General features: G+C 42.2%; 1 protein-coding gene across 3 annotated transcripts in view; it reads left to right on the top strand.

Annotated features, from left to right (window-relative positions):
- Positions 1 to 27,955, top strand: part of smc4 (structural maintenance of chromosomes 4) — a 78,855-nt gene that overhangs the window by 22,511 nt on the left and 28,389 nt on the right. For all 3 annotated transcript variants that reach the window (XM_067995375.1, XM_067995376.1, XM_067995374.1), the window contains exons 6-15: positions 3,424 to 3,588; positions 4,042 to 4,169; positions 4,561 to 4,701; positions 9,900 to 10,050; positions 14,413 to 14,577; positions 14,972 to 15,205; positions 16,239 to 16,424; positions 16,541 to 16,702; positions 16,790 to 17,015; positions 21,322 to 21,401. In XM_067995375.1, coding sequence (XP_067851476.1) covers positions 3,424 to 3,588; positions 4,042 to 4,169; positions 4,561 to 4,701; positions 9,900 to 10,050; positions 14,413 to 14,577; positions 14,972 to 15,205; positions 16,239 to 16,424; positions 16,541 to 16,702; positions 16,790 to 17,015; positions 21,322 to 21,401 — 1,638 coding nt within the window. The remainder of the gene's footprint in view (positions 1 to 3,423; positions 3,589 to 4,041; positions 4,170 to 4,560; positions 4,702 to 9,899; positions 10,051 to 14,412; positions 14,578 to 14,971; positions 15,206 to 16,238; positions 16,425 to 16,540; positions 16,703 to 16,789; positions 17,016 to 21,321; positions 21,402 to 27,955) is intronic.

Raw genomic sequence — 27,955 nt, 5'->3', positions numbered from 1 at the left:
GTGATGCATGCCCTGTGGCTGCAGCACAGGTAGTGGCAGGTTGAGTGAGGCTCACCGTGAAAGAGATGCATGAGAGGGTGAGTATGAGATAGAGCCATGAGATTGTATGAGGATTGGGTTGAGTGGTAATGGCAGGATGAGTACTGGCGAGGTGAGTAAGTGCAGGTAAGATGAGGATGAGGTTTGAGTGGGTGTGAGGGGTGATGTGACAGAGTAGTGTTGGCAGTGCAGAAGGAGGGGTGGGGTGGTGGTGGTGATGTGGCAGACGGAGTGTAGGGGAATGAGTAAGTGTACTCATTTTGGCTGACCTACTTAGGTCATTGCAGCGCCTCCTGCATTGTATGCAGGTGGGCGATATGTTGGTGGTGCAGGTGACCTCCTCTGCCACCTCGAGCCAGGCCTTCTTGGTGGCAGAGGCAGGCCACTTCCTCCCTTTATGCGGGGAGAAGATCTCTGTCCTCCCCCTCCTCCTCTCCCCATCCAATGATACCTGGAGTGAGGCATCATTAAACCTGGGAGCAGCCTTCCCCCTGGGCTGCTCCATGCTGTAATTTTTGCTATTTGTTGCAGCATCTGTCAGTGGATGACTGCCCCTTTAAATAGAGCTCCTCCAGCTGACAGACCTTACTGCGCATGCGCAGTCCGCCCGCCGCGCAGCTTAGCAGCGGGTAACCCGAAACAAGAGGTGAGTGGATCCAATTAGCCTGCGATTGCGTTCGGGGCAGACTGATTTCGCCGGGTGCGTTACCCACGCGCACAATCGACCCCCTCCACAAACCCGCCGCCCAGGTATTATCGGGCCCAATGTGTATCACTTGTATATTTAGTTGCAATACCTTCTTGTCTTGGTATTCTTTACATATTACTCTATACATGTTCCCATACTGAAAATGTCTTTTCAAATTCTCTCTTACTTCCAGAACTGCTTAGAGTGTTGCCATTTATTCCGAAAAAGCCATGTTTTTTGGCTCTGGTTTTTTTTGGCATAAAGTTTATTGTGGTAGTCAATAGTTGTCAATGTATAAAAACCATCAGAACGATATGTATTATTACAATTTACGTGAGCTAAATTGAATTCAGTTTTCCTTTTTGCTGGGAAGTGTACTCAAAGCAGCAAGGATTGTGCATAAAACAGTGCAAATAATTAAATTGATGGGAGAACACACGGTGCTTGCCTTAATTGTATAGTTTATTTGTAGTAAATAAATTCTTAGGCTCATAGTTTAGTGGAGCATGAAAGTAGCCACGTAACTGGTTATGCTATAGAAATGTGTTTTGAGGTTTGATAGGCCCTATATGCCAGCTTTTCAGTACTATCTGCTATATTAAAACAACGTTTTGGGTTCCAAACATGTGATTGTATTTCTTCAACTTTACATATGATTTGATTTCAAAACATTCCTTTAATCATGACTGAGCAATTCGCTCATTGGAAAGCAGAATCTGCAGTCAGTTGTGGGTTTTTAAATATTGAGTGATAAACTTATTTTTGGATCAATCTACTAGATGTCAGTGAATTGAGTGTTGACTACCAACTATTAAGTGAATCCTGCCAACTGTAGACAGTGATTTGTATTCTGTAGGTGATTATTGCATGCAAGCACATAAGTGACATAGATTCCTATATAAACAAACACAGTTTAGGTTCTTAAAATTTTATGGGAAAATGCATTTATCTAAAAGAGAGCCAGGTCTTGACTTTATTATTTACCCGTGTTACAATTTGGGTCTGCCATTTGTAGCTGCTTGAGTTCATTGGTATCGGTTACTGTCATAAATGGATCGCACATCCCTTGCATGTTGGAGTACATGCTCACTACACAATAGCATAACCCAGCTGTGTAATGGTGGTATTTCCTGTGATCTGAACTAGATACCATCTTTCACGCATACAGTCACGTGCCTCTCCAATCTTTTCGAAGGTAGGTGGAAAATGAGGCCATGTACAAATTGTTGAGCAAGTGAACATGCAGAGCAGCGGTAAAGATCAGGCTCATTATTCAATCAGTACAACTTGTCTTCGTGTAATACAAAAACGGTGAACAACGTTCTTCCCCACATTACTGGGGCATGTTGCAGAATTAAACAAAGTAAGGGTACAGTTGCCTAGTGGTTATGATTTTGGACTAGCAATTGAGAAGTTGAGTTCAAACCCCAACATGGCAAGTTGTGAAATTGATTTTTTTTAATTGGTAATTTGTAGGCTAGCAGCAGAAAAAAATAACTAAATGCTGCTGGATAGATGTAAAAACCCAACTGGTTCATTAATATCCTTCACTGGAGGGAATCTAGCACCTCAACTTGGTTGGGGTTACATGCGATTCTGGCCTTACACCACAGGACAGTTATGCGCATGGGCAATAAATGCTGCCCTGGTAGTGTTGCCCACTTTCCAAGAACAAATATATTTTTTGAAACTCTTAACTACCTTCCTGCATTCCCCTGAGCCTGGCCAAATCTAATCTTTCTGTTTAAAACTTGGTTTTACAGCTTTGATGGACCTGACTGCTGCCAACATATGGGTCTTCTGTTCTCCATTTCTTAACATCCCGCCCCCTCCAAATCCAGTGGTTGGCTAGAAGAGCTATTAATCAAGCCTGCTACTGCCTTTTGAAATTAGCTTTATGCATAGCTCAACCGGAAGAAAAATTAAAACCCGTTCAGGTGTGAGTGGTTGCTGGTATCACTTGAGACTGGAGTAGATTTGCAACTTGCCACCCAAGCATAAAACTGGCACTGCAGATTGGCTGTGTTATAGAAACCATCTAACCCACAATGCCAGTTTTATGCCTGGGTGGCAAATTGAAATTGACCACAATTACTCTCTTTATTGTTCCTAATTGAAATTGTTACCCATGACACTGTCTGGCTTTAATACATATTCTTCAAATTACCTTTTCTTTTTAAGGCAGTGAAAGTTAATTTGCTGTACAACATTTAAAGATACCTCCATTCAAAAATTATTTCCGCAAAGAGGAAAAAAGGTCTCAAATTCTCAAACATGACAATCCGTTAGTGTTTTTTAACGCAATTTAATACTGAGTGTTTCAGCAATTCATTGATGTAGATTTCACAGATTATAAAATGTGAATATGCTGTCATTTTATTTTATGGTCAGATCTAGAAGGATTGATGAAATAATTGGGGATTTGACTGTAACAACTTTTTGTAAGCTCTGAATCTTTTATTTTGGATTTATAAAACAATGGTATTATTTCAGTTCCAGTGCCCATTTCCCTAACATTGCTCACTGCCAGACGTAGTGGTGTATTACATTTACAGTTGGATATTAAATGCAGCATTAACTTATGTTTCTGAAGTATAAACTGTTTAGTACCTATTGACAAATAATATTTTTCCTTTTGTAAACACTAATGAATGTTAGCAAATCAATACTGCCTGCGTGTTTTGATCTATCTTCAGGGTGAAGTAGAGCAAATCGCCATGATGAAGCCAAAAGGCCAAAATGAGCACGATGAGGGTATGCTAGAATATCTAGAAGACATAATTGGATCAGAACGACTGAAAGAACCAATACAGGTCCTCTGTCGCAGAGTTGAGATTTTGAATGAACAGAGAGGAGAAAAGGTAAATTTGAAGCCGTCTTGAGTAAATAATCAAATTTAGCGTTCTTAAATGCAAAGTCGGTTGTTACCACTATTAAGTTAACAAGTCCTAACAGGATGGTTTTTATAGTACTGAAGTTTGAGTTTTTATTGGCTCTTCAGTGATTCTTGGAAACTTCCTTTGACGGTAGCAAAATATTTAGTTCAAAGTTATAAAGTGGAGTGTTAAGCGTAGCAGTTTATCATTGATGGATAATGATAAACATGCTTCTGTAATTGTCATAAAGCAAGTAAATTTATAAAGTTACCCTTCTATGAAAATCTTACGTGAAACTATTTTGGATTGGTTCAAAAATGTTCAAATAGCCTCTTTAATACTGTGGTGTGTATTCAAAAGCAATTTGTTCTGTACATTGGTGATTGATTTGAATTTTGTTGTGAATAAGACAAACTTGTTAAACTGCTGTTATTTTAGCTTAATAGGGTTAAAATGGTGGAAAAAGAAAAGGATGCTTTGGAAGGAGAAAAAAATCAGGCAATTGAGTTTCTTGCCTTGGAAAATGAGATTGTGAAGAAAAAGAATTGTGTCTTGCAGTATTACATGTATGTATGTTGTAAAGTTTTCTGCTGCAAAGGACTGCTTTGATTCTATTTAGTTAATATAATGCCGCACCTACCTTTTTAACACACACAATTTAACATTCTATAAGTACTGACCGTTTGGAATGCTTATTAGCAATTAGTGTTTTTCCGTTCCCGCAGTACTAATAAGCACACGCATGTGATTTCTTAATAACTGGGCACCTTTATTGACTCTTCCCAAAGTATTTCATTTTTCCAATTAATTTGCGTACTTCTCTTAAAAAATGCAAACAACTGCTATTTTAGGAAAAGTCAGATTTCTGGCTGAGCTCAATTTAGACTGTTTGCTTCAAAAAATGTTTTTTCTTTCCCCCGCTCTCTTCCCTTCTTCCCCCCCCCCCCCCCCCATTAGCCATGATATGCAGAAAAGGATAGCTGATATGGGAGTACAAAAACAAAAAATCCATGAAGACACACAAGATACGCGTGACAAAAGTGCCAAACTTATGGACGACGTAAAAGTCAAAAATAATGCTCTGAAGCATCTTGAAAAGTAAGGCGTGCACTTGTTTATAGTGTTGATCTCTCATATTTTCTATTTTTGTGGACATTTTATGTGAGAAAATTATTAATGCGTCAGCTGTCGTCCAACCCCTTATAGTTGGAGTGTGACCCAATTTCTTGGCTTTAGTCCTGTCACCACAACTGAGGCTTGTTGCCTAATTATTTCAAAACATTTGAGGGTAAGATTAGACAATGAAGAGATCATTCAGTGACCAGGTGAGTTTAAAAACAAAAATTAAGAACACAAAAGACCATGTTATTTTTAAGCTTTTTCTTCCAGAGAAAATAGACTTTATTAACTCATTTTGTGAAGGAAGATTTTTCCTTGCCCCCACCTATCCCAAAGGAAAATTGAACAGAGCTTATGAATATCCATCTAACCTCTGTCTTCCTTGGCAGAACATTTCAACCAGCAACTTGGGAACTACCATAATCAGAGAATTAAAAACTAGAATCATAGATGTTATGGTCAAATCTCACAATTGACATTTTAGCCATATAGCTATACAGAAGAGTTTTGGAAAACTCAAACTGACAGCAGTTCAGGGATCCTCTTGGTTGGCTTTATCTGCTAATTCTGTAATTACTAAACACCAGTTAGTTATGACTTGTCAAGAAATATAATCCTACAAGTTTTCCTGTGGAACAATTTCGCATTCAGGTACAACCACTTCAATGTGTGTTTCCTCCTTCCCTACCCACTTGTTATAGCCCTAATTATATGCATGAGGTAAGTATAAACTGGCAGCCTTTCTTCAGCATACCATTGTTTATTATATTGGCTTGTTCCACCCGGTGTTAAATACTGTCATTAAGTCTGTCCTGAATTTGTTTTTTTTTTTGTTTGTTTCAATGTGTATATATAATAAAATATTATCTCTTTTACTGGACATTATTTTGTTGCTGCTCCAAGCTGACTCCATCCTGCCTACAAGTTCATTTCATCCCACCACAAGACCTCAGACTTCAACTTTGAACGCTGTTATCATCTCCCTATCCTCTGTTAACAACGAGGACATGTCTCTTAATCTTTGCCATACTTTTGTAACCACTCATTTGTGTGTTTTGGCTGTGGTTGCAGACCCGAACTGATTATATCTCTACTGTTCCCACCGTCTTGATCACAAACCAGGCCTCTTTGACCACTTCCTAGTATCCCTCACAACCCACATCACCCTACCTTAGGGAGATGCCATGGTGTGATTTGGCAATAAGGGCCATACTGCTACTGTGGCGGTTTGAGTGGGGCAGAAGATGCTAGGTATGGTCAAGGCAGGGAAGCTTCAATAAGAAGGAAGGTGTCTGCACCTGTGAGTCAAGTTTTAGTCAAAGCCAGGATTTCAATGCCCACAATTAGATCATGGATGGCAAGGACCTTGTTCGCGAGTGAACAGACATTCTGATGGGAAATATGGAGAGGGGTAGTGATGATCAGCTGGTAGAGTCCAACGGGGCAATATTGGGTAGGGTGAGCAGGACTTGAAGGAAATTGGTGAGATTAGCCCCCCAGTGGGTGCACTGAGGGAAAATTGGCGAGACAGGGGATGGGGCAGTTGGAGTTGTCTCAGCTGCAAACCCCCCTTCCCCTTATGCCCTCTGCAAGCTCATTTTATCCATGAGGTCTATCTCGTGCTCTCTTGACCGATTCCTACTAACCTGCTGACCACCCAGCATCCCTTCCTGTCGTCGCTAGCAGACATTTTAAATGGTTTCTTCTCAGGTCTGTACCTCCCTTTCAAAACCCCCACCCCTCAAAAAAACAAATCCTCGACCCCTCTGTCTTGCAACCCACCATCTCACCTTCAATCTTATTCAAAGTCCTTGGACATGTCGCCTCCCAAATCCTTACCCATCTTTCCCTCATCTCCATGTGTGAATCTTTCCAGTCAGGTTTCCTGAAATGACTAATCAAAGAAACAAATAATATCCACTGTGACCATGGTGCATTATCCCTTCTCGACTGCTGCAGCCTTGGATATGGTTGACCACACCATCCTCCAATGCCTCTCCTTGTCCAGCTCAGTAGAGCTGTCCACACTTGGTTCCACTTTTGCCTATCTAATCGTAGCCAGAGAATCTCCAGCAATGGCTTCTCTTCCAGCTCCCACACAGCTAACCTCTGGACTGTCCCAAGAATCTATCCTTGGCCCTCTCCTCCTCTTCATCTACATGCTGCCTCTTGGCGACATCATCCGAAGACATGGGGTCAGGTTCCACGTGTATGCTGACGACACCAGCTCTATTTCACCTCCACTGCCTCTATGTTGTCGGACTACTTGTCCAACATCCAGTCCGAGATCAGCTGCAGTTTCCTCCAGTTAAATATTGGCAAGACCAAAGCCATCGTTTTCGGGGCCCACAGCAAACTCCATACCCTCGCCATCAATTCCATTCCCCTCCTGGCCATTGTTTCAGGCTGAACCAGACTGTTCGCACTGCCCTATTGGAACCCAAGCTGAACTTTGGACCCCATATCCTCTCCATCACAAAGACTGCCTACTTCCACCTCCGTAACATTGCTAGTCTCAGCCTTTCTGCTGCTGAAACCAGGGGAAATTATTGGAATCTATAATTAAGGAAAGAGTGACTGAGCACTTAGAGAGATTTGAGCTGATTGGAGAGAACCAAAATGTTTTTATAAAGAGTAGGTCACGTCTAAAGAACCTAATTGAATTTTTTGAGGAAGTAATAAAGTAGTATGCAGGGGAATGTCTATGCATGTAGTTTATATGGACTTCCAGAAGGCATTTGACAAGGTTCCACATAAGAGACTTAGCTAAAATTAAAGCTCATGGAATTGAAGGCAAATTATTGGCCCGGTTAGGAGATTGGTTAGGCTACAGAAGACAGAGTAGAGTTAATGGGTATGTTCTTGAATTGGAAGGAAGTGACTAGTAATGTCCCTCAAGGGTCTCTGCTGGGGCCTCAACTATTCACTATATTTATTAATGACTTAGATAACATGGAGAGCCATATATCCAAGTTTGCCGATGACAAGGTTGGTGGCATTATAAGTAGTGTAGACAGAATCTTCAAATTACAAAGAGACATTGATAGATTAAGTGAATGGGCAAAACTGGCAGATGGATTTCAATGTGGGTAAGTATGAGGTCATCCATTTTGAACCAAAAAAGGATTTAGGGGTCCATGTACACAGATCACTAAAATGCAGTGGTCAGGTACAAAAAATAATCAAAAAGGCTAATTGAATGTTAGCCTTTATATCTAGAGGACTAGAATATAATGGGGAGGACAGCTACACAAAGCCCTGGTTAGACCATGTCTGGAGTACTGTGTGCAGTTCTGAGCAATGCAAGGGATATATTGGCCTTGGAAGGAGTGCAGTGCAGATTCATCAAAATGTTACCAGGGCTTCAAGGGGTTAAATTATATGGGGAGATTACATAAACTAGCTTGTATTCCCTGGAATATAGAATGTTACAGGGTTATTTGATTGAGGTTTTTAAGATTTTGAAAGGAATTGCTTGGGTAGGTAGAGAAACTTTTTCCGCTGGTGGAGGAGTCTCGAACAAGGGGGGCATAACCTTCAAATAAGCCAGGCTATTCGGGAGAGAAGTTGGGAAACACTTCTTCATGCAAAAGGTGGTGGAACTGCGGAACTCCCACAAAAAGAGCATCAATTTTAAATCTCAGGTCGGTAGGTTTTTGTTGCCAAGGGTATTGAGGGATATGGAGCCATGGTGTGTGGATGGAGTTAAGATACAGATCAGCCATGACCTCATTGAATGGCCGAACAGGCTCAAGTGGCTGAATGGCCTACTCCTGTTCCTATCCATGCCTCAGCCACCTCCAGACTCCGATACTGGCCAGCATCCAATCCTTCATCCTCCATAAAGTTCAGCTCATTCAAAACTCTGCTACCTGTATGCTATTCCGCACCGTCCCACTCACCCATCACACTTGTGTTTGCTGACCTATGTTGGTTCCTGGTCCCCCAAAGCCTCAATTTAAAAATTCTCATTCTCTTGCTTAAATCCCTTAATGGACTCGCCCATCTCTATCTGTAACCTCCAGACCTATCAGGGTGATTTAATTGAGGTGTTTAAAATGATAACTGGATTCGATAGGGTAGATATAGAGATACTATTTCCTCTGGTGAGGGAATTCAGAATAAGGGGGTATAATCTTAAAATTAAAGCTGGTCCAGTTGGGCGTGAAATCAGAAAGCTTTTTTTCACACAAAGGGTAGTAGAAATCTGAAACACTCGTTCCCAAAAGACTGGATGCCAGGTCAATTGAGGCCAAGACTGAAATTGATAAATTTTTGTTAAGTAAGGTTATCAATGGATATGGAACAAAGCCATTGAGGTACAGATCAGCCAATAATCGAACAGAATGGCAGAACTGGCTCAAACGGCTGAATTCTCCTGTTCCTACAACCCTCCGAAACTATGCGTTTCTCCAACTCTGGCCTCTTGTGCATCCCTCACTCCTTTCGCCGCACCATCTGCAGCTAGACCCGGCCTTAATCTCTGACATTTCCTCTGTAACCTCTCCACCTCCCTCTTCTCCTTGAAGACCCTCTTTAAAACCCATCTCTTTGACAAAACTTTTAGTCACCCCTCCTAATGGGTCCTTTTTTGGTTTGGAGTTTTTTTTTGTCTGATTATGCTTCTGAGAAACGCTTTGTGATGTTCTTCGATGTCAAATATGGTATATAAATGCAAGTTGCTGTTTATTGTCATTTTCTTTTTGGATTTTTAAAACCAAGATTAGTGGGCAAATGCCTGTTGTGGTGTTACTGAGACATATTCAATCCGTGGCATATGCTGAGATAGCTAATTATAGCTTGGGTGGCAGGGCAATATTACAATTGGCCCTGGCAAAGCAAGGGAAAATGGGCCACGATTCCTGCTACAGATTGCTATCCATTATGCTGGAAGTTTGAAGATGGGTTCTTGTTCATCTATGATGCCCTTGCAATTGAATAACCTGCCAAACTGCAGGCTGAAAATTCAAGAATGGGTACTTCATCCGAACCTACCTTGCTTGACTCCTACTTTCAGGATAGGAGTGAGGGTGAAAGTGGAGGGGAGTAAAAGAAGTAGTATTGCTATCCTGATTATTAGTAGGATAATGTATGTGCAGAATGTAGCCTAGAAGCCTGTTTAATAAATAATTGATGATAGCTCTATACATGTATGTAACGGTAGTGTTATTTTATAGAAAACTAGGGAAAATTACAAAATTCATTGAAGAGAAGAAGGAAAAGTTTGCACAGTTTGATTTACAAGATGTCAAAGTCCGAGAAAAGCTAAAACATTCAAAGAGTAAAGAGAAGAAACTGCAGAAGCAACTACAAAAAGACAAGGAGAAGGTAAAGTTTTGTTTGCCTAATTAAAACAAATTAAGGCAGAGGTGCACAGCTTGTTTGGTGTCAGTTACGAGAAACATATTCATCTCAGCATGACACAAATGGGTAATTAAAGTGGTATGTTGTGACTAACCTGCCATGTCTATCTACTCCTTTCCCTATGGGAAAATGCCAGACTTGGAACAGAACTTTGACAAAAGCGTAAGTAACTCTACTTGTTGCTTCCGTGTGTGCTTTTACCACGTGTATGTTAAAGCTGTTTTAGCTATTAATGTGGATAAGTACCATGGTCACTGGGAGATCATTCTAGGAATAATCCTAGCTGAGACATTTAAAGTAATTGTTAATGCTCCCCCTTTTCAAGGTACCATTGAGTTATTTCTAAGGAGCTTTAGCCCATCTGGAGAAAGTAGATTTGCACCAGTGAATCTCCCATGGGGCAGTGCATAATACTACAGCAAAAATTCAATTTGACTGTACATAACCTCCATTCTGCCAGTACCAAGTTAAATCTTCCATCCGTTTCTGAGCAGAAAGCAATTTTTTTTTGAGAGCAAATAGTCTGCTGGAGTGGAATAATGAGGCAAATGCCAGATAATCATGCTGCCATTCACCCACTGGAGTGTATTGTATCTTTCCCAAATCTTTTTGATTATAGAATCATAGAAGTTACAACATGGAAACAGGCCCTTTGGCCCAACATGTCCATGTCGCCCAGTTTATACCACTAAGCTAGTCCCAATTTCCTGCACTTGGCCCATATCCCTCTATACCCATCTTACCCATGTAACTGTCCAAATGCTTTTTAAAAGACAAAATTGTACCCGCCTCTACTACTGCCTCTGGCAGCTCGTTCCAGACACTCACCACCCTTTGAGTGAAAAAATTGCCCCTCTGGACCCTTTTGTATCTCTCCTCTCTCACCTTAAATCTATGCCCCCTCGTTATAGACTCCCCTACCTTTGGGAAAAGATTTTGACTATCTACCTTATCTATGCCCCTCATTATTTTATAGACTTCTATAAGATCACCCCTTAACCTCCTACTCTCCAGGGAAAAAAGTCTCAGTCTGTCTAACCTCTCCCTACAAGTCAAACCATCAAGTCCCGGTAGCATCCTAGTAAATCTTTTCTGCACTCTTTCTAGTTTAATAATATCCTTTCTATAATAGGGTGACCAGAACTGTACACAGTACTCCAAGTGTGGCCTCACCAATGCCCTGTACAACTTCAACAATACATCCCAACTCCTGCATTCAGTGTTCTGACCAATGAAACCAAGCATGCCGAATGCCTTCTTCACCACCCTATCCACCTGTGACTCCACTTTCAAGGAGCTATGAACCTGTACTCCTAGATCTCTTTGTTCTATAACTCTCCCCAACGCCCTACCATTAACGGAGTAGGTCCTGGCCCGATTCGATCTCCCAAAATGCATCACCTCACATTTATCTAAATTAAACTCCATCTGCCATTCATCGGCCCACTGACCCAATTTATCAAGATCCCGTTGCAATCCTAGATAACCTTCTTCACTGTCCACAATGCCACCAATCTTGGTGTCATCTGCAACCTTACTAACCATGCCTCCTAAATTCTCATCCAAATCATTAATATAAATAACAAATAACAGCGGACCCAGCACCGATCCCTGAGGCACACCGCTGGACACAGGCATCCAGTTTGAAAAATAACCCTCTACAACCACCCTCTGTCTTCTGTTGTCAATCCAATTTTGTATCCAATTGGCTACCTCACCTTGGATCCCATGAGATTTAACCTTATGCAACAACCTACCATGCGGTACCTTGTCAAAGGCTTTGCTGAAGTCCATGTAGACCACGTCCACTGCACAGCCCTCATCTATCTTCTTGGTTACCCCTTCAAAAAACTCAATCAAATTCGTGAGACATGATTTTCCTCTCACAAAACCATGCTGACTGTTCCTAATTAGTCCCTGCCTCTCCAAATGCCTGTAGATCCTGTCCCTCAGAATACCCTCTAACAACTTGCCCACGACAGATGTCAGGCTCACTGGTCTGTAGTTCCCAGGCTTTTCCCTGCCGCCCTTCTTAAACAAAGGCACAACATTTGCTACCCTCCAATCTTCAGGCACCTCACCTGTAGCGGTGGATGATTCAAATATCTCTGCTAGGGGACCCGCAATTTCCTCCCTAACCTCCCATAACGTCCTGGGATACATTTCATCAGGTCCCGGAGATTTATCTACCTTGATGCGCGTTAAGACTTCCAGCACCTCCCTCTCTGTAATATGTACACTCCTCAAGACATCACTATTTATTTCCCCAAGTTCCCTAACATCCATGCCTTTCTCAACCGTAAATACCGATGTGAAATATTCATTCAGGATCTCACCCATCTCTTGTGGTTCCGCACATAGATGACCTTGTTGATCCTTAAGAGGCCCTACTCTCTCCCTAGTTACTCTTTTGCCCTTTATGTATTTGTAGAAGCTCTTTGGATTCTCCTTTGCCTTATCTGCCAAAGCAATCTCATGTCCCCTTTTTGCCCTCCTGATTTCTCTCTTAACTCTACTCCGGCAATCTCTATACTCTTCAAGGGATCCACTTGATCCCAGCTGCCTATGCATGTCATATGCCTCCTTCTTCTTTTTGACTAGGGCCTCAATCTCCCGAGTCATCCAAGGTTCCCTACTTCACTTTATAAGGAATGTGCTTACCCTGAACCCTGGTTAACACACTTTTGAAAGCCTCCCACTTACCAGACGTCCCTTTGCCTGCCAACAGACTCTCCCAATCAACTTCTGAAAGTTCCAGTCTAATACCATCAAAATTGGCCTTTCCCCAATTTAGAATTTTAACTTTTGGGCCAGACCTATCATTCTCCATAGCTATCTTAAAACTAATGGAATTATGATCACTGGTCCCAAAGTGATCCCTCACTAACACTTCTGTCACCTGCCCTTCCTTATTTCCCAAGAGGAAGTCAAGTTTTGCCCCCTCTCTAGTCGGGCCATCCACATACTGAATGAGAAATTCCTCCTGAATACACTCAACAAATTTCTCTCCATCCAAGCCCCTAATGCTGTGGCTGTCCCAGTCAATGTTGGGAAAGTTAAAGTCCCCTACTATTACCACCCTATTTTTCTTGCAGCTGTCTGTAATCTCCTTACATATTTGCTCCTCAATTTCCCGTTTACTATTTGGGGGTCTGTAGTACAATCCTATCAAAGTGATCTCTCCTTTCTTATTTTTCAGTTCTACCCATATAGACTCAGTGGGCGAACCCTCGGATATATCCCCTCTCACTACTGCCGTGATGTTCTCCCTAATCAAGAACGCAACTCCCCCTCCTCTCTTACCTCCTGCTCTATCTTTCCTATAGCATCTGTACCCTGGAACATTGAGCTGCCAGTCCTGCCCCTCCCTTAGCCATGTTTCAGTATTAGCTATAACATCCCAGTCCCATGTACCCATCCATGCCCTGAGTTCATCTGCCTTGCCCATCAGACTTCTTGCATTGAAATAAATGCAGTTTAATTTAGACTTCCCTTGGTCTTTGCCCTGCTTTCTCAGACCATCTGTCCGGTCATGTTTTGTACACTCTCCCTTACTGCCTTTTGTTTCTGTCACCACTTTATTTCCCACTGACTTCCTGCATCGGTTCCCATCCCCCTGCCATATTAGTTTAAACCCTCCCCAACAGCACTAGCAAACACTCCCCCTCGGACATTGGTTCCAGTCACGCCCAGATGCAGACCGTCCAATTTGTACTGGTCCCACCTCCCCCAGAACCGGTTCCAATGTCCCAGGAATTTGAATCCCTCCCTCTTGCACCATCTCTCAAGCCACGTATTCATCCTAGCTATCCTGTCATTCCTACTCTGACTAGCCCGTGGCACTGGTAGCAATCCTGAGATTACTACCCTTGAGGTCCTACTCTTTAGTTTAACTCCTAACTCCCTAAATTCAGCTTGTAGGACCTCATCCTGTTTTTTCCCTATATCGTTGGTGCCTATATGCACCACGACAACTGGCTGTTCACCCTCCCCCTCCAGAATGTCCTGCAGCCGAAGGGAACCAGCTCTGAAAAAAGAGGGGAAATTTCCACAGCTCCCTGCTTTCATTCGAACTTTCACCTTCCTATTGCTGACTTCATTAAAGAAAAATTCTCCAAGCTTCCCTTTCGTAATGAAAAGCAAGTGCAATTAATTGTTTCAGGCTTAACCATGTAAACGCACAAGGATTACTTATCCAGCTTTCTGTACTTTATTAATCTGGATACTTTCCTATTAAGTGATGTCATCAGTGCTGTGATACTTGTGGTTGTGCATATTTATACTATAAACTATTCTTTTACCATCACATTTTAATTTTCTTTTTAGCTAGAGGAGTTGAAGAATGTACCCGGTGATAGTGAAAATACCATCAGAAAAGCAACATCTGGAAAAGAAGAGCTTGAACAGAAAAAAGTAAATGAGGAAGAGAAGCTAAGGAAAGTGATGGACAGTCTCAAACAGGAGACACAAGGACTGCAGGAAGAAAAAGAGGTTAGATAGTAGTTTAGCTATTGAGCAGTAGGGGAGGGAAGTATGCAAATAAAATATCACAATACTTCAAAGTTTAAGGGTGGAAAAGTGGATTTAAATATTAATATCACCAAATATCTCTGATGTTTGAACAGTAGTAAATAATCTTATTTCAGAAGTTGGTTCTTTCCAATCATATTTGGCAATAGCATGACAATACATAGGACCCCAATGAAGCACAAGATAAGTGTGCTTAAGCAAAATAATCTTCAACTAAACAAAGGCACCTTTAAGCTGGAGACATCTGTTGAAATTTAATTTCTAACATATTTCAAAAGTGAACTTGTACAGTCGCCCTGCCCCAGTATATTCATATTTATGTTTATGTTCTTACGGTGATTTTTGTTTCTTGTAGGTGAATGAGAAGGAGCTCATGGAGTTGAGCAAAGCTGTAAATGAGACCAGGTCAAAGATGGATGTGGCTCAGTCAGAACTAGATATCTACCTCAGTAGCCACAAATCTGCTTTGGACCAACTCAATCAGGCTAAAGAAGCCCTGGCCACTACTACTAGTACACTTAAAGAAAGAAAAGCAGCAATTAAAGACCTGGAAATCAAAATACCTCAGAGTGAGCAAGAACTGCGAACGGTGAGATAAATGAGCTTGTGTGTATTTTGGAAGCCTTTGCCGGCAACCTATGAATGCAAGTACATTTTAGCAAATATTGAATAACTTGTAGTAAGTTATGATTATTGGCATGGACTGAAATTTGCATAGATACAGCGCACAATCCAGTTAATTAAAACACCAAACAAGTGAGTTTGTAAATGATTGCAGTTGTGTATTTAGAGAATACTGAAAAGGAAGCTGTTGACTACTTTGTTGAGCAGTTTCATATACTCACAGAAGGAACAGATTTTCAAACTGGGCCCCCGAGCACTGGCAATCTAACCCTCAAAGTGCAGACAACTTAATCCTATTTACACAGGTTTGTTTGTTTGCATTTTTTTAGGCCTGGATGGTTGGAAAGGACTGTTTTTAGCACTGTTGCTTTTTGGTTGAAGAAGTCTAAATTGGAATACAAACAGCAAATTGAGATCTATGCAAATTAATGGGAACACTGATTTTAAACTGTGACTCAAAGGCACGCACCTAAGCAATCCACGGAGACAAAAGCTTGGCCAATGCTGGCTTGACCCAAAACTGATGAAATAGCAAGTCATTTATAGAAGTTGCATCTACAATTGGAGTATATTGTATTTAATACTTTCTTGTGCCCTATTCAAATATCCATTGTGTTCCAGTGTTGTGAAATCTGTAAGAGGTTATTCCATGAACCAATATAAAATAGTGAATTTAAACTTCAATTTTGTAATTTTTAATAGTATTTTTATGACTTATTAGATGTACAACTTTATTCCTACTTGTGAGCACTTGTTTCTATATCTCAGTAGTTTAAGTTTAATAGTATGGTAATAAAACTATTTTTGATATTTGTTTGGATAGCATTCTATAATTTTTTTAATCACAGTACATAAACTGTAAACTTACAAAGTGGTTGACCCAGTGAGAGGAATTTCCCTGGATCTATCAGCTGTATAACTGTTGAACTTTTAGAATAGTACCTTTCTCTACTGAAGATGTAATAAAGTAAGTGTGGATTATTTTGTATCCTTTCTAGGATGCAAAGGAACTTGAAAAAATAATCCAATCTGAAGCTCAAATTCGGGATGGTGTTTATGAGCTGCGACAAAAAGTTGAAGAAGCGAAGAGCTCCCTAACAGTAAATCGGAGCCGGGGTAGAGTTTTGGAGGCACTGATGCAGCAGAAGAAAACTGGTAAAATCCCTGGAATCTTTGGAAGACTGGTAAGGAGATAGTTTAAAGTATATACAAGCGCAGCTTACAGAAGAAATCAACATTTCCTTTGGGATTGACTTGTTTGTGGATTTTTCTGAGATATGGAAGGTTTGTATTCTTTTAGGGTGATTTGGGTGCCATTGATGAAAAATACGATGTTGCTGTCTCCTCCAGCTGTGGTGCCCTGGATAACATTGTCGTAGACACAATTGATACCGCTCAAGAGTGTGTTAACTTCCTGAAGAAACAAAATATTGGAGTAGCAACTTTTATTGGCTTGGATAAGGTACACTGAAGCAAGTGTAAACTACAATTCTGAATTTAGATATGGTTATTCTAACAATTTAACTTTGCAACTGTTGTATTCTTCCAGATGAAAGTTTGGGACAGAAGTATTGGTAAGATCCAAACACCTGAAAACATTCCCCGCCTGTTTGATATGGTCAAAATAAAGGAAGAGACTATACGTCCAGCATTTTACTTTGCACTTCGTGACACACTTGTTGCTAAGGATCTAGAGCAAGCAACACGTGTAGCATTCCAGAAGGACAAGCGCTGGAGAGTGGTGACATTGCAGGGGCAGATAATAGAGCAATCAGGTATGACAAATGATGGCATTGCAAAATGTAATATTTGTTAGTGTCATCCTATCAACAGATGTACAGACTGATGAATTATGTCTACATTTTAACAATTTTAATTGTCCTTTTGCCCAGTTTTGTAATTTAAGCAAGGAAATGGTAATTATTTATGGTAATATGAGCACTTTATTTGAAATGTAAATGGTTATTTAGAAGTCCTGAAGGGCCTTTTAAAATTGTAACTGGTATTTTTTTGAAACTTTAGTGTTCTTAAAGTTTATCTGTTTGAACATCTACTGTACTTCAGATGATAAAAGTATTTTAAAAAGACAATTTCACACTAGGGTCATTTACAGACATTTGCTATTGGTGAGGAAAGTTTCCAGATTGACCTGTAGCCAGAAATTTACAAGCACACGGCAATCTGCAAATTTCCCTAGCCAACAGCAATTAAACTCTAATTAACCCCAGGCATTTGCTTATTTATTTACATAGTTCAGAGTTTATGACCTTTAGAGAAAGAACAGCTTTAACACAGCTGCACTTCAGCAGAATAACATTGTGTTTTATGAAAAAAGACACTTATTATAAAACTACATAATGAACCAACTCCATGGGAAATTTACTAGTGTAAATTTTTCCTTTGTATGATGAATTGGCAATGGAGGTGCTAGCATATATGGGCTTAATTAATATCTGGAAGGGAGATCTTAAAGCCTTGTCATGGGATGCACATATGTTCTTGGTCTAGGAAATAACTGCACAAAAGCTCAGCTAGACTGCAAGCTCTGGGAACCAAATAGTAATCTAGTCCCAGAGAATGAGGTAGGTTGCTAAAGGAATTTTGAAGATAAAATGGTTGGAAATTCCTTGAGGCCCGTTCTGAAATGCGCACAGAGCGCCCCAACCAGGTGGCCCAAAATTGGGCCTCCGGCCTCATTAACATTATTTGGTTGAGCTGCCATGCCCCCGCAAGCAACTCACCTATTTTATAAAGATCTATGTTAGTCGCAGGCTGGCAGCAGCCCTCAAGAGTGCTGTGGAGCCAGGCAAAGCTCCTGCTCCTCCTGGTTCCACGTCAAAGTTTAGAAAAGAAATTCACTTTTTGGACGTGACCTGCTTCGTTCAGGGTAGCCCTATTTCCCTGAGGGGTCCTAAAACAGGCGTTAGGCCCATCATCAGCATCTGAGACGGGCATAATGCTTGTTTAAGGTGGTCACTTGGACACCTGAGAAATGGACTGACCCAATAATGGGAAAGATGTCTTTCAAGCACCTGTGGATCACAGGGTGTTGGCAAAATTGGTCCTTGTGTCCATTTTATGCCCATAAAACAGACGTGACAAGGTGTAATTTCAACCCCAATGGAGTGAGCTTATGGATAAATGTAATTATTTCTTTAGTAACATTTTTCAAATTAAATATCATTTGGGGCATATATCTTAAGTGTAAGTGGAAAAATATTTTGAGCAGTTTGGCTGTGGTGCATGCCAGTTGCTTAGTTTTGTGGCACCTGCATTTTGATCGGTACCCTTTTTAGTGCCTTCTGGTTCGTTGGTAGCTTTTTTACCAGCATATTTATATTGCGGGCAATCCACATCATTCAGTTAACATTGATTTGTTGCCTTATTTGAGTTAGTGATGTGACTGTTAGTGTGTTAGATGCAAGGTGTATATGGTGTTGCTCATGGCGAGTTTATGGGTATACTGCTGTAGAGTGATGGGATCTTACTCCATGTAATGCAGCATAGTATAATGCCTGCAAAAGTCATTGTCATTCCTTTGATATCAAAGACAGACAGATTTTCATCTCATTTTTGCATTGAGTTCTTTGATGACTGCCTATTTTTGCTCGTAATGAGCATCCGCAGATTGAACAGTGGATCCTGGATATACCAAGTTGGGAATCTTGATTTTTCTAGTGAGACTTCCTCAGCTGGCATTTACATTCAGCATCAGCAATGCGACGGGCCACATGGTAGGAGGTGTCTTCATGGATGGTTTCCGCCATGTCGTCTTACCTTGAGCAAGTTGGCCCCACTTATGGGCGTCGATTTTGCACTGTTTCAGAGTTGCTTTTAAGCAGTCTATATATCTCTTGCTGACTACCACGATGTCATTTCCCAGTTGTTAATGTGCCATAGTAGATCTTCTGGATTCGTTCATCAGACATTTGCACCACGTGACCTGACCATCATAGCCGTGCCTTCATGATCAGATTGGCATGTCTTGGCATCTAAGATTGGCATGTCTTTTTTTTAATAATTTCTGTATCAGTGATCTTGTCTTGCCATCTGGTCTTAGGCACTTAAGTGAAAATTATTCAGTTTCTTCCTGTGGCGTGCATATGTTGTCCCAAGTTTCACAAGCACAAAACAGGGTCTTCAGAGCAGCAATCCTATATATTTTAAGCTTGGTTTGCAACTTGATGCCTCTATTGTCCCAGAGGCACTCACGGAGTTTACCAAAAGCTAAGCTGGCTTTGGCGATTCTGCAGGATACTTCCATATCGATACGGACTTCTCTAGACAGGGTGCTACCCAAGTAGGTGAATCTGTCCACAACCTGAAGCATGTGATGGGTGGAAGAGTACCATTGTCTTTTTATGACTGATAGTCATGCCAAATTGCAGGCAAGGTGTTGTAAGGTGATTCATAATTGTTTGAATATCATCCTGCGAGTGGGCAACAAGAGTACAGTCATCAGCAAATAGGAGTTCACAAACTAGTTCTTCCAGAACCTTTTGTTTTAGCTTATAGCCTTCTACGGTTTAAGCGTTGCCCATCAGTCCTGAATTTAATCTTGACTCTGATTTCAAGATTATTGAAAGCCATGAGAAGTATAGCAGAAAACAAGACGCTGAAGAGTGATAGTGCAAGGACGCATCCTTGCTTGACACCATTTGTAATGGGGAAGGAGATGGAATTGTCCCCATTTTCCATCACTTGAGCCATTATTACATCATGGAATTGTTTGACCATTTGTAAATTTGTCTGGGCACCCAAACTTGGAGACTATTTTCTAGAGACCTCCTCTACTGACTGTCAAATGCCTTTGTCAGGTCAACAAAGACACGATAGAGGTGTACATTTTGCGTGCTCTATTTTTCTTGGAACTGTCTGGCTCCGAATATCACATCAGTCCTGCCTCTTCCCTTTCTGAACCCACATTGACTGGTAGGATTTTTTTCAGCAGTGTGTTGAATAAAGGGATTTAAGCATCACTCTTGTGAGAATCGTTCCAGCAACGATCAGAGATTTCCCAGTGATCATCACCGATAAAATTCCCTTGAAGGGGTGGACTATTGAAGGATCTTTGAACTCCTGGGGGATCTTTTCTGAATGCCACATAAATTGAAATAGTTTGTTGAGGCATTTGACTAAGTAGTTGCCACTGGCTTTGTATACCTCAGCTGGGACAGCATCAGAACCAGGTGCCTTCCAATTTGAGAGCAGCTGGATGGACATGGCAAAAGCCAGCAATAGAAGTCAGTATCCTGCAGACAATTAAAATGCACACCCCAAGCTTCTGATGGAGTGGGAGACCTGAAAATAACTTTGGAATTGATTTCAAACACACAAACAGCAACTCTCTGGATAGGCTTAATTTGTTACGAATTAGGTTTTTTTTTGTTGTTAGAAATTTTAGTTTTAATACTACATATTAAGGTTACAGTGAAAGCAAGATAGCAGCCAAGGTCATTTTGAAAAATATTTTGAGGAATTTCATTGGTTCCCCTTCTCCAAATGGCTAGTTTATTGGCTCCTGTTTACTGATTCTTGGTGATTTTAATAACTATTTGCTGATTGTTCATTGGTAGCTTTCTTACATGTTCAATGATGCAATCAAAAATTTATGGGTGGAATATGTTGCTTTTTTAATAAATATGTATGAACTTTGAATCATGCAAGTTCATACTTTCAAGTGCGATGAACACTTTCCTTCATACTATGAGATTAGATGCAAGACTTTCTATCATGTAGAGAGATGAAGGAGAACTGCAGAATTTTTTAAATTGCAGAATGTGTGTTAAACTCAGTTGTGATGCATGCTAAATCTAGTTAACATAAATGTTTATATTCTTCATGATTTACCTCCATCAGGTGTTTGGTTATGTGCCTTCCAGACTATAGACTCCCCTGCAACCAAGATTGACCATTGCATTTTTATTAAGCTTGATTAGCTACAATAGCATTAGCAAAAGGCTATTACCTGAACACTGAAAACAAACTGATTCATAGCAAATAGAAGAGCTTGTTAACTTAAAAATGATTAAATTTCATTTCAGTGCAGATCAGTTGTCTTATAACTCCATCTTGCTTTAGGTACCATGACTGGTGGCGGAGGAAAAGTAATGAAGGGTAGAATGGGATCTTCAGTAGTTGTTGAAACTACTCAGGAAGAGGTAAGTCAACGCTCAAAAATTCTTCAGTACACTGAGCACAATTGTCCAATGTTCCATGTTTGGGGAGAGGGGAGGCGAATCACTCAATCTTTCCTGGTGATCGCTAACAGCAGCTAGGTGCTTCAGCTGTGTGGCCCATGGTTAATGACTGCATTACTGTTACCTCAGCACTCGTGTATAGCTTGGTAAATTCTCTAACCCAGTTTCTCTGATATAAGCCCTTGCTGCTAAAACCAAAAATATATTTTTTGAACTTCAGTATAACCGAACTTCAGTACAACCAAAACTAAAAATGAGGAATTGATGGGGTGCAAAACTTACCATTGTACTTTTCAAACAAAAATCTAGTTTTGTGGAGTTTTCTGTAGGGCCATTTTTTCGACATATAGTAGAATAATGCATGTCTGAGTTAGATGGTTGTGGACTCAAGCCCCACTCCAGAGATCTGAGCAAATAATTCAAGCTGACACTTCAATGCAGTACTGAGGGAGTGCTGCACTGCCAGAGGTGCTGTCTTTCAGGTCAGACATTCAACCAAGGCCTATCTACCCCCTCAGGTGGATGTAAAAGGTGTTGTGGCATTATTCAAAGAAGAGCAGGGTAGTTCTGGTGTCCTGGCCAGTATTATCCCTCGGCTAGCACCACTAAAACAGATGATCTGGTCATTGGCTATAAAGCACTTTCAACATCCTGAGGTGTTGAAAGGTGCTGTGTAATTGCAAGTCCTTTCCTTCCTTTTCTGTTCTGTGCTCTCAGTCCAAAGCCAGAGAAGTCTACAGCACAGAAGGAAACCATTTGGCCCATTGTGCCTGTACTGGCTCTTTGCTAGAGTAATCTAAAATTAATCTCATTGCACTGCTCTCTCCAGAGATATGTATCGACACCTTGAATGAAACCAAGCTTAGCTATTTAAAGTACTTGTGAGCCACACCACTTAGCAATGCAGTCATTATTTACTTTTACACTGAGCTTGTGCAACCATCTCCTGACGCACAGGTCTGTGTGGCTGATGGCAAGATCAAGCTAAATCGCTGTATTTTTTTATAAGACTGGTGACCGGGAAGACTTTTTTTTAAAACTGAGCTTTCCTAACTGGCTCCAGTAGACATGCTGCTCTAATGTAGCAAGTTCCCTGCAGTAACCACCTGATGTTTTTGGCATCATGACGTCAGTTGTTGCCAACATATGATGACTTTGTACATGCATATAGGCCAAACTGTCCAACGGTTGGCTGCCTGTGTGCTGCATCATAAGATTATGGATGAGAAAAGCAATTCGACCCATCATAGTTTATCCATCCAGAAAGACGCTAAACTGCTGTATTCAGTTAATTTTTAAAAATAGTCTAGGATTTTCACCTTCACTTCTTTGTCTGGAAGTCCTTTCCACGTATTGATTACTTAGTATGAAAAACTTCCTGATAGTTTAAAACTGTCCCTTTGTCTTACTCAATTTAGTTTGAAATAATTTACCTTTTCCATTCTGTTTACTATTTTGCCTCTAAGATTACCCCTTCGGTGCCTCCTTCCAAGGCTGAAAGTTCAAGTTTTGACTGTCTTTACTCATTATTCAGTCCTGTAACACTAGTATCAGCCTATTGGCTCTTCTCTGCACTGCCTCCAGCACTGGAGTATCTCCCTTGTGCCGAGATGACCAGAACTAAATGTAGGACCTCCCCTTCCCCTCCAATCTCTGGCACAGCTCTTATAACAAGTGCATGTTACTTTCTTAACCATTCCCTAGATTTACCCTGAATTCCCACAGTTTTGAGCTTGACTGGTATCCTTTCTTGTGAATCTTTTGTCCGATGCCTTTGGATATCTAACTTTACCATATTGTTTTCCACAATCCATTTGGGATGTCACTAACTCTCAACGGAGTCGAGGAGGTTGGTCAGGCAGATCTTCCCCATCTAAATTATTATTGGCTGCTGTTTACTAGGCTTTGATTGTATTTTATTTTGATCAATTCCGTTATTTTACAAGGGATTGAAGTAAAATTAATGGAACTGTATTTCCTCATGTCTGTTGTTGACTTTTTTGAATACAGGCACTACATTAGCCTGTTTTATCTGCTGCTACCCCAATGTTCAGTAACTCCCTCACAATGGGATCGATTTTCGGACCTCCGAAACAGCGGGTTCGTGGTGGTGGGGCTCCAAAAATCGGGGATTCCCGGGGCGGGTCCGGAGCCCGGCTCCAACCCGCCTACTTCCGGGTTCCCCAGTGACGCGCTTAGATGCGCGTGCAGCCCCTGCATGCGGGGTTCCGCCAGCAATTAAAGCCGGCAGGATGCCACTTAAACTAATTAAGTAGATACTTCAGGTCGTTAGCAGACCTGATTGACATGATATTTTAGGAAGGGTGGGATTTTCAACTCAACTGAGACTGTTTCCCGTACTGGGGGAAACACTCCCAGTTGAAATGGACGTGTTGCAGCCACCAGCCTGTGGCAGCTGCAAAGGTCCATTTGGGGCGGGGGTGGGGGGCGGGGGAATCCCTCACTCATTGCAGGAGGCCACCCTGTCACTTTGGACAAAGTTTGGCCTCGACCACCCTCTTCCTAACAATAAAATTCACAAACTTGCAACCTCAACCCCACCCAGTGTGCAGACACATTTACCGACCTTGCGGACCCCCTCAAACGTACATCTTCTGGATGGGGACTGCCATAGCTGCAGTCATGACCTCCTTGGAGGACGAACAGCATCACCAGCCACGCCGTCCACCTCTGACACGTGGAGCTCCACAACACAGTGCTGTGACACATCCACCTGCACGGCAGGAGGGAGGGCAACCGCAGAGAGAGATGCGTCGCAGAAGGCACTACCCTCGCCACAAGGTCTACAGACCGAGGCTCAGCTTCCTGGACTTCTCTGAGCAGCAGTGCATACGGAGGCTCAGAGTCACTCGACATGTAGTCGTGGACATCTGCAGCCTCCTTCATGCCGAGCTGCTCCCGGCTGGTTCGAGCACCATCTTCTTGCCTGTCGCTGTCAAAGTCACCACTGCCCTCAACAACTTCTCCTCCGCATCCTTCCAGGGTGCCACCGGGGACATCGCCAACGTCGCTCAGTTGTCTGCACAAAAGAGCTCTGCAAATACACCTACACCCACTCTGCAGTGACACAATGGGTGGCATCAGTTGTGGGTCTGCATAGTGATCCTCAGGAAAGGGCATTATTGCACAAACCAGACAAGATTCGCAAAGACGTGGCAGTAGTGGTGCCAATATAATATGTAATGTGAGTTGGTCAGAAATTAAATCTAAGTAAAAACCACGACAAACCCTCAAACACCTTTGTGCATCCCCTTCATGCTCACAACACGTTTGCCTTATGCTTCCTACTGCACATATGTGATACATGCCCTGTGGCTGCAGCACAGGTAGTGGCAGGTTGAGTGAGGCTGACCGTGAAAGAGATGTATGAGATAGAGCCATGAGATTGTATGAGGATTGGGTTGAGTGGTAGTGGCAGGATGAGTACTGGCGAGGTGAGTAAGTGCAGGTAAGATGAGGATGAGCTTTGAGTGGGTGTGAGGAGTGATGTGACAGAGTAGTGTTGGCAGTGCAGAAGGAGCTGTGGGGTGGGGGTGGTGATGTGGCAGACGGAGTGTAGGGGAATGAGTAAGTGTACTCACTTCGGCTGACCTACTTGGGTCATTGCAGTGCCTCCTGCACTGTATGCAGGTGGGCGATATGTTGGTGGTGCAGGTGACCTCCTCTGCCACCTCGAGCCAGGCCTCCGTGGTGGCAGAGGCAGGCCACTTCCTCCCTTTATGCGGGGAGAAGATCTCTGTCCTCCCCCTCCTCCTCACCCCATCCAGTAGGACCTGGAGTGAGGCATCATTAAACCTGGGAGCAGCCTTTCCCCTGGGTTGCTCCATGCTGTAATTTTGGATATTTTCAGCAGCATCAGTCAGTGGAGGACTGCCCCTTTAAGTAGAGCTCCTCCAGCTGACAGCCTATGATACGGCTGCGCAGCTTTCCAGCGCGAAACCCGGAAGCCAAAATAAGTATGCGATCGCGTGCAGAGCACCCCGAATTCACTGGGCGCGTTACCCACGCGCCCAATCGACCCCCCCCCCCCCCCCCCCCCCCCCCAAAGCTGCCAACCCGCCTCCCTCCTAAAATCGAGCCCAATGTCTCTCAAATATTCCTCCTAATGTCTCTTCAGTATTCTGGGATAAATACAGTCTATCCATGCGGAGCCTGTTTTGGCCTCGAGAACTTTCATCTCATTTACAGTGTACTGAAAATTCAGTCATTCTTGCTTTAAAACAATCCAGTATTCCAAAGTAAGCAATTTGTATAAAATGACACAGGGTGTGTTTTTATGCTGAGTTAAAAATTTGAATTAACAGCTCATTTGTTTCTCGGCCTTTCTTTGTCCCTTGGCCATGCTTTTAATGCATTAATGCATTTCTGTATGTTCTATATTCATCCCTTGAATTATTTCTCCCTAGTGTTGCTAATCCCCCAGGATTGTCCTGGAGTGTCCAGGAATTAAAGATTGGACACTGCTACCTAAGAGAAAAATCATTGGAGCATTAAAACAATTTTTTTTTCATTTTCTTTGAACACCTTAGTTTATCAGTTACAAAAAATATTGGAGATGAGCAAAGAGGCTGTTAGAATGGGCAGGACAGTTGGAGGCGGGAGGTCCTGTGATGAAACCTCCAGGAATACATCCAACCAGAGTTGGCAACTATTTCTCCCGCGTCAGTAGCCACGTTGTTGCAGGTTCGCCTGGAAACTGGTGTGCTTGAAGTGCTCTGCCAAGACCCAGCTGTAATGTAAAAGCCATTTAGCGATCCTCTAGATCCTTTATAGTAACTAGTTAAAGACATTTGGTCCATTCATATTATTACGCATTCATTTGGTAGATGGTTCAAATTAATGATGTTACAACTGAGCAATTGTCTTCCAACAATGGTGAATTGGGTGTTTCCACCTACTATCATGCTCTTAAGGATCTACATCTGTACTTGTATCTCTTATCTATTTCTGTTGAAAATGTTACTATTTAGGCTATATTTTTGCGCTGAACTGCATTTCCCACTCCTGTCACCTATCTGTATCCTCCTAAGGTTGCTACGGCCCTCTAAATTGGTGGTAACAGCAAACGTTGATCCCTATATGTCTGCAAATAATCTATTCATATGAGGAATGAGCGATCCCAACACTGAGCACATCACTGGACACATCTTGCTAATCCAGGAACAACAAAGTGCATTTATATAGTGCCTTTAACGTAGTAAAATGTCCCAAGGCGCTTCACAGGAGCATTATCAAACAAAATTTGATATCGAGCCACATGAGATTAGGACAGGTGACGAGGTAATTTTTAAGGAGCGTCTTAAAGGAGGAGAGAGAGGCTTACGGAAGGAATTCCAGAGCGTAGGTCCTAGGCAGCTGAAGGCACGGCCGCCAATGGTGGAGCGATTAAAATCGGGAATGTGCAAGAGGCAAGAATTGGAGGTGCACAGAGATCTCAAACGGTTGTAGGGTGGGAGGAGGTTACAGAAATTGGGAGGGCGAGGCCTTGGAGGGATTTGAAAACAAGGGTGAGAATCTTAAAATCGAGGTGTTCCCGCACTGGGAGCCAATGTAAGTCAGCGAGCACAGGGGTGATGGGTGAATGGGACTTGATGCGAGTTAGGATAGGGGCACCAGAGTTTTAGATGAGCTCAAGTTTATGGAGGGTGAAAGATGGGAGGCCAGTCAGGAGAGCATTGGAATAGTCAAGTCTAGAGGTAACAAAGGCATGAATGAGAGTTTCAGCAGCTGATGAGCTGTGTCAGGGGCGGAGCCAGGCGATGTTATGGAGGTGGAAGTAGGCAGTCTTGGTGATGAAGCGGATATGTGGTCGGAAGCTCATCTCAGGGTCAGATAGGATGCCAAGATTGCAAACGGTCTGGTTCAGCCTCAGACATTGGCCAGGGAGAGGGATGGAGTCAGTGACTAGGGAACGGAGTTTGCAGTGGGGACCAATAGTCTTCCCAATATTTAGTTGGAGCAAATTTTTGCTCATCCAGCACTGGGTGTTGGACAAGCAGTGCAACAAATGAGAGCGCAGGGGTCGAGAGGTGATGGTGAGGTAGAGTTGGGTGTCATGAGCGTACATTTCAAACCTGACATTTTGTGTTCAGATGATGTCGCTGAGGGGCAGCATGTGGATGAGAAATAGGAGGGGGGCCAAGGATAGATTCTTGGGGGACTCCAGAAGGAGCAGGAAGAGAAGGCATTGCAGGTGATTCTCTGGCTACGACTGGATAGATAAGAATGGAACCAGTCCCACCCAGCTGGATGACAGAGGAAAGGCGTAAGAGGAGGATGGTGTGGTCAAGGCTGCAGGCAGCTAGAGAAGGATGAGGAGGGATAGTTCACCATCGTCACAATCACATAGGATATCATTTGTAACTTTGATAAGGGTCATTTCAGTACTGTGGCGGGGCAGAAACCTGATTGGGGGGGGATTCAAATATCGAGTTACGGGTAAGATGAGCACAGATTTGGGAAACATGAATCCTTTGAATTCTTGACAAAATAAA

The sequence above is a fragment of the Heptranchias perlo genome, chromosome 13, assembly GCF_035084215.1.
Source record: "Heptranchias perlo isolate sHepPer1 chromosome 13, sHepPer1.hap1, whole genome shotgun sequence".
Lineage (NCBI taxonomy): Eukaryota > Metazoa > Chordata > Chondrichthyes > Hexanchiformes > Hexanchidae > Heptranchias > Heptranchias perlo.
This window is presented reverse-complemented; position numbering and strand designations above follow the sequence as displayed.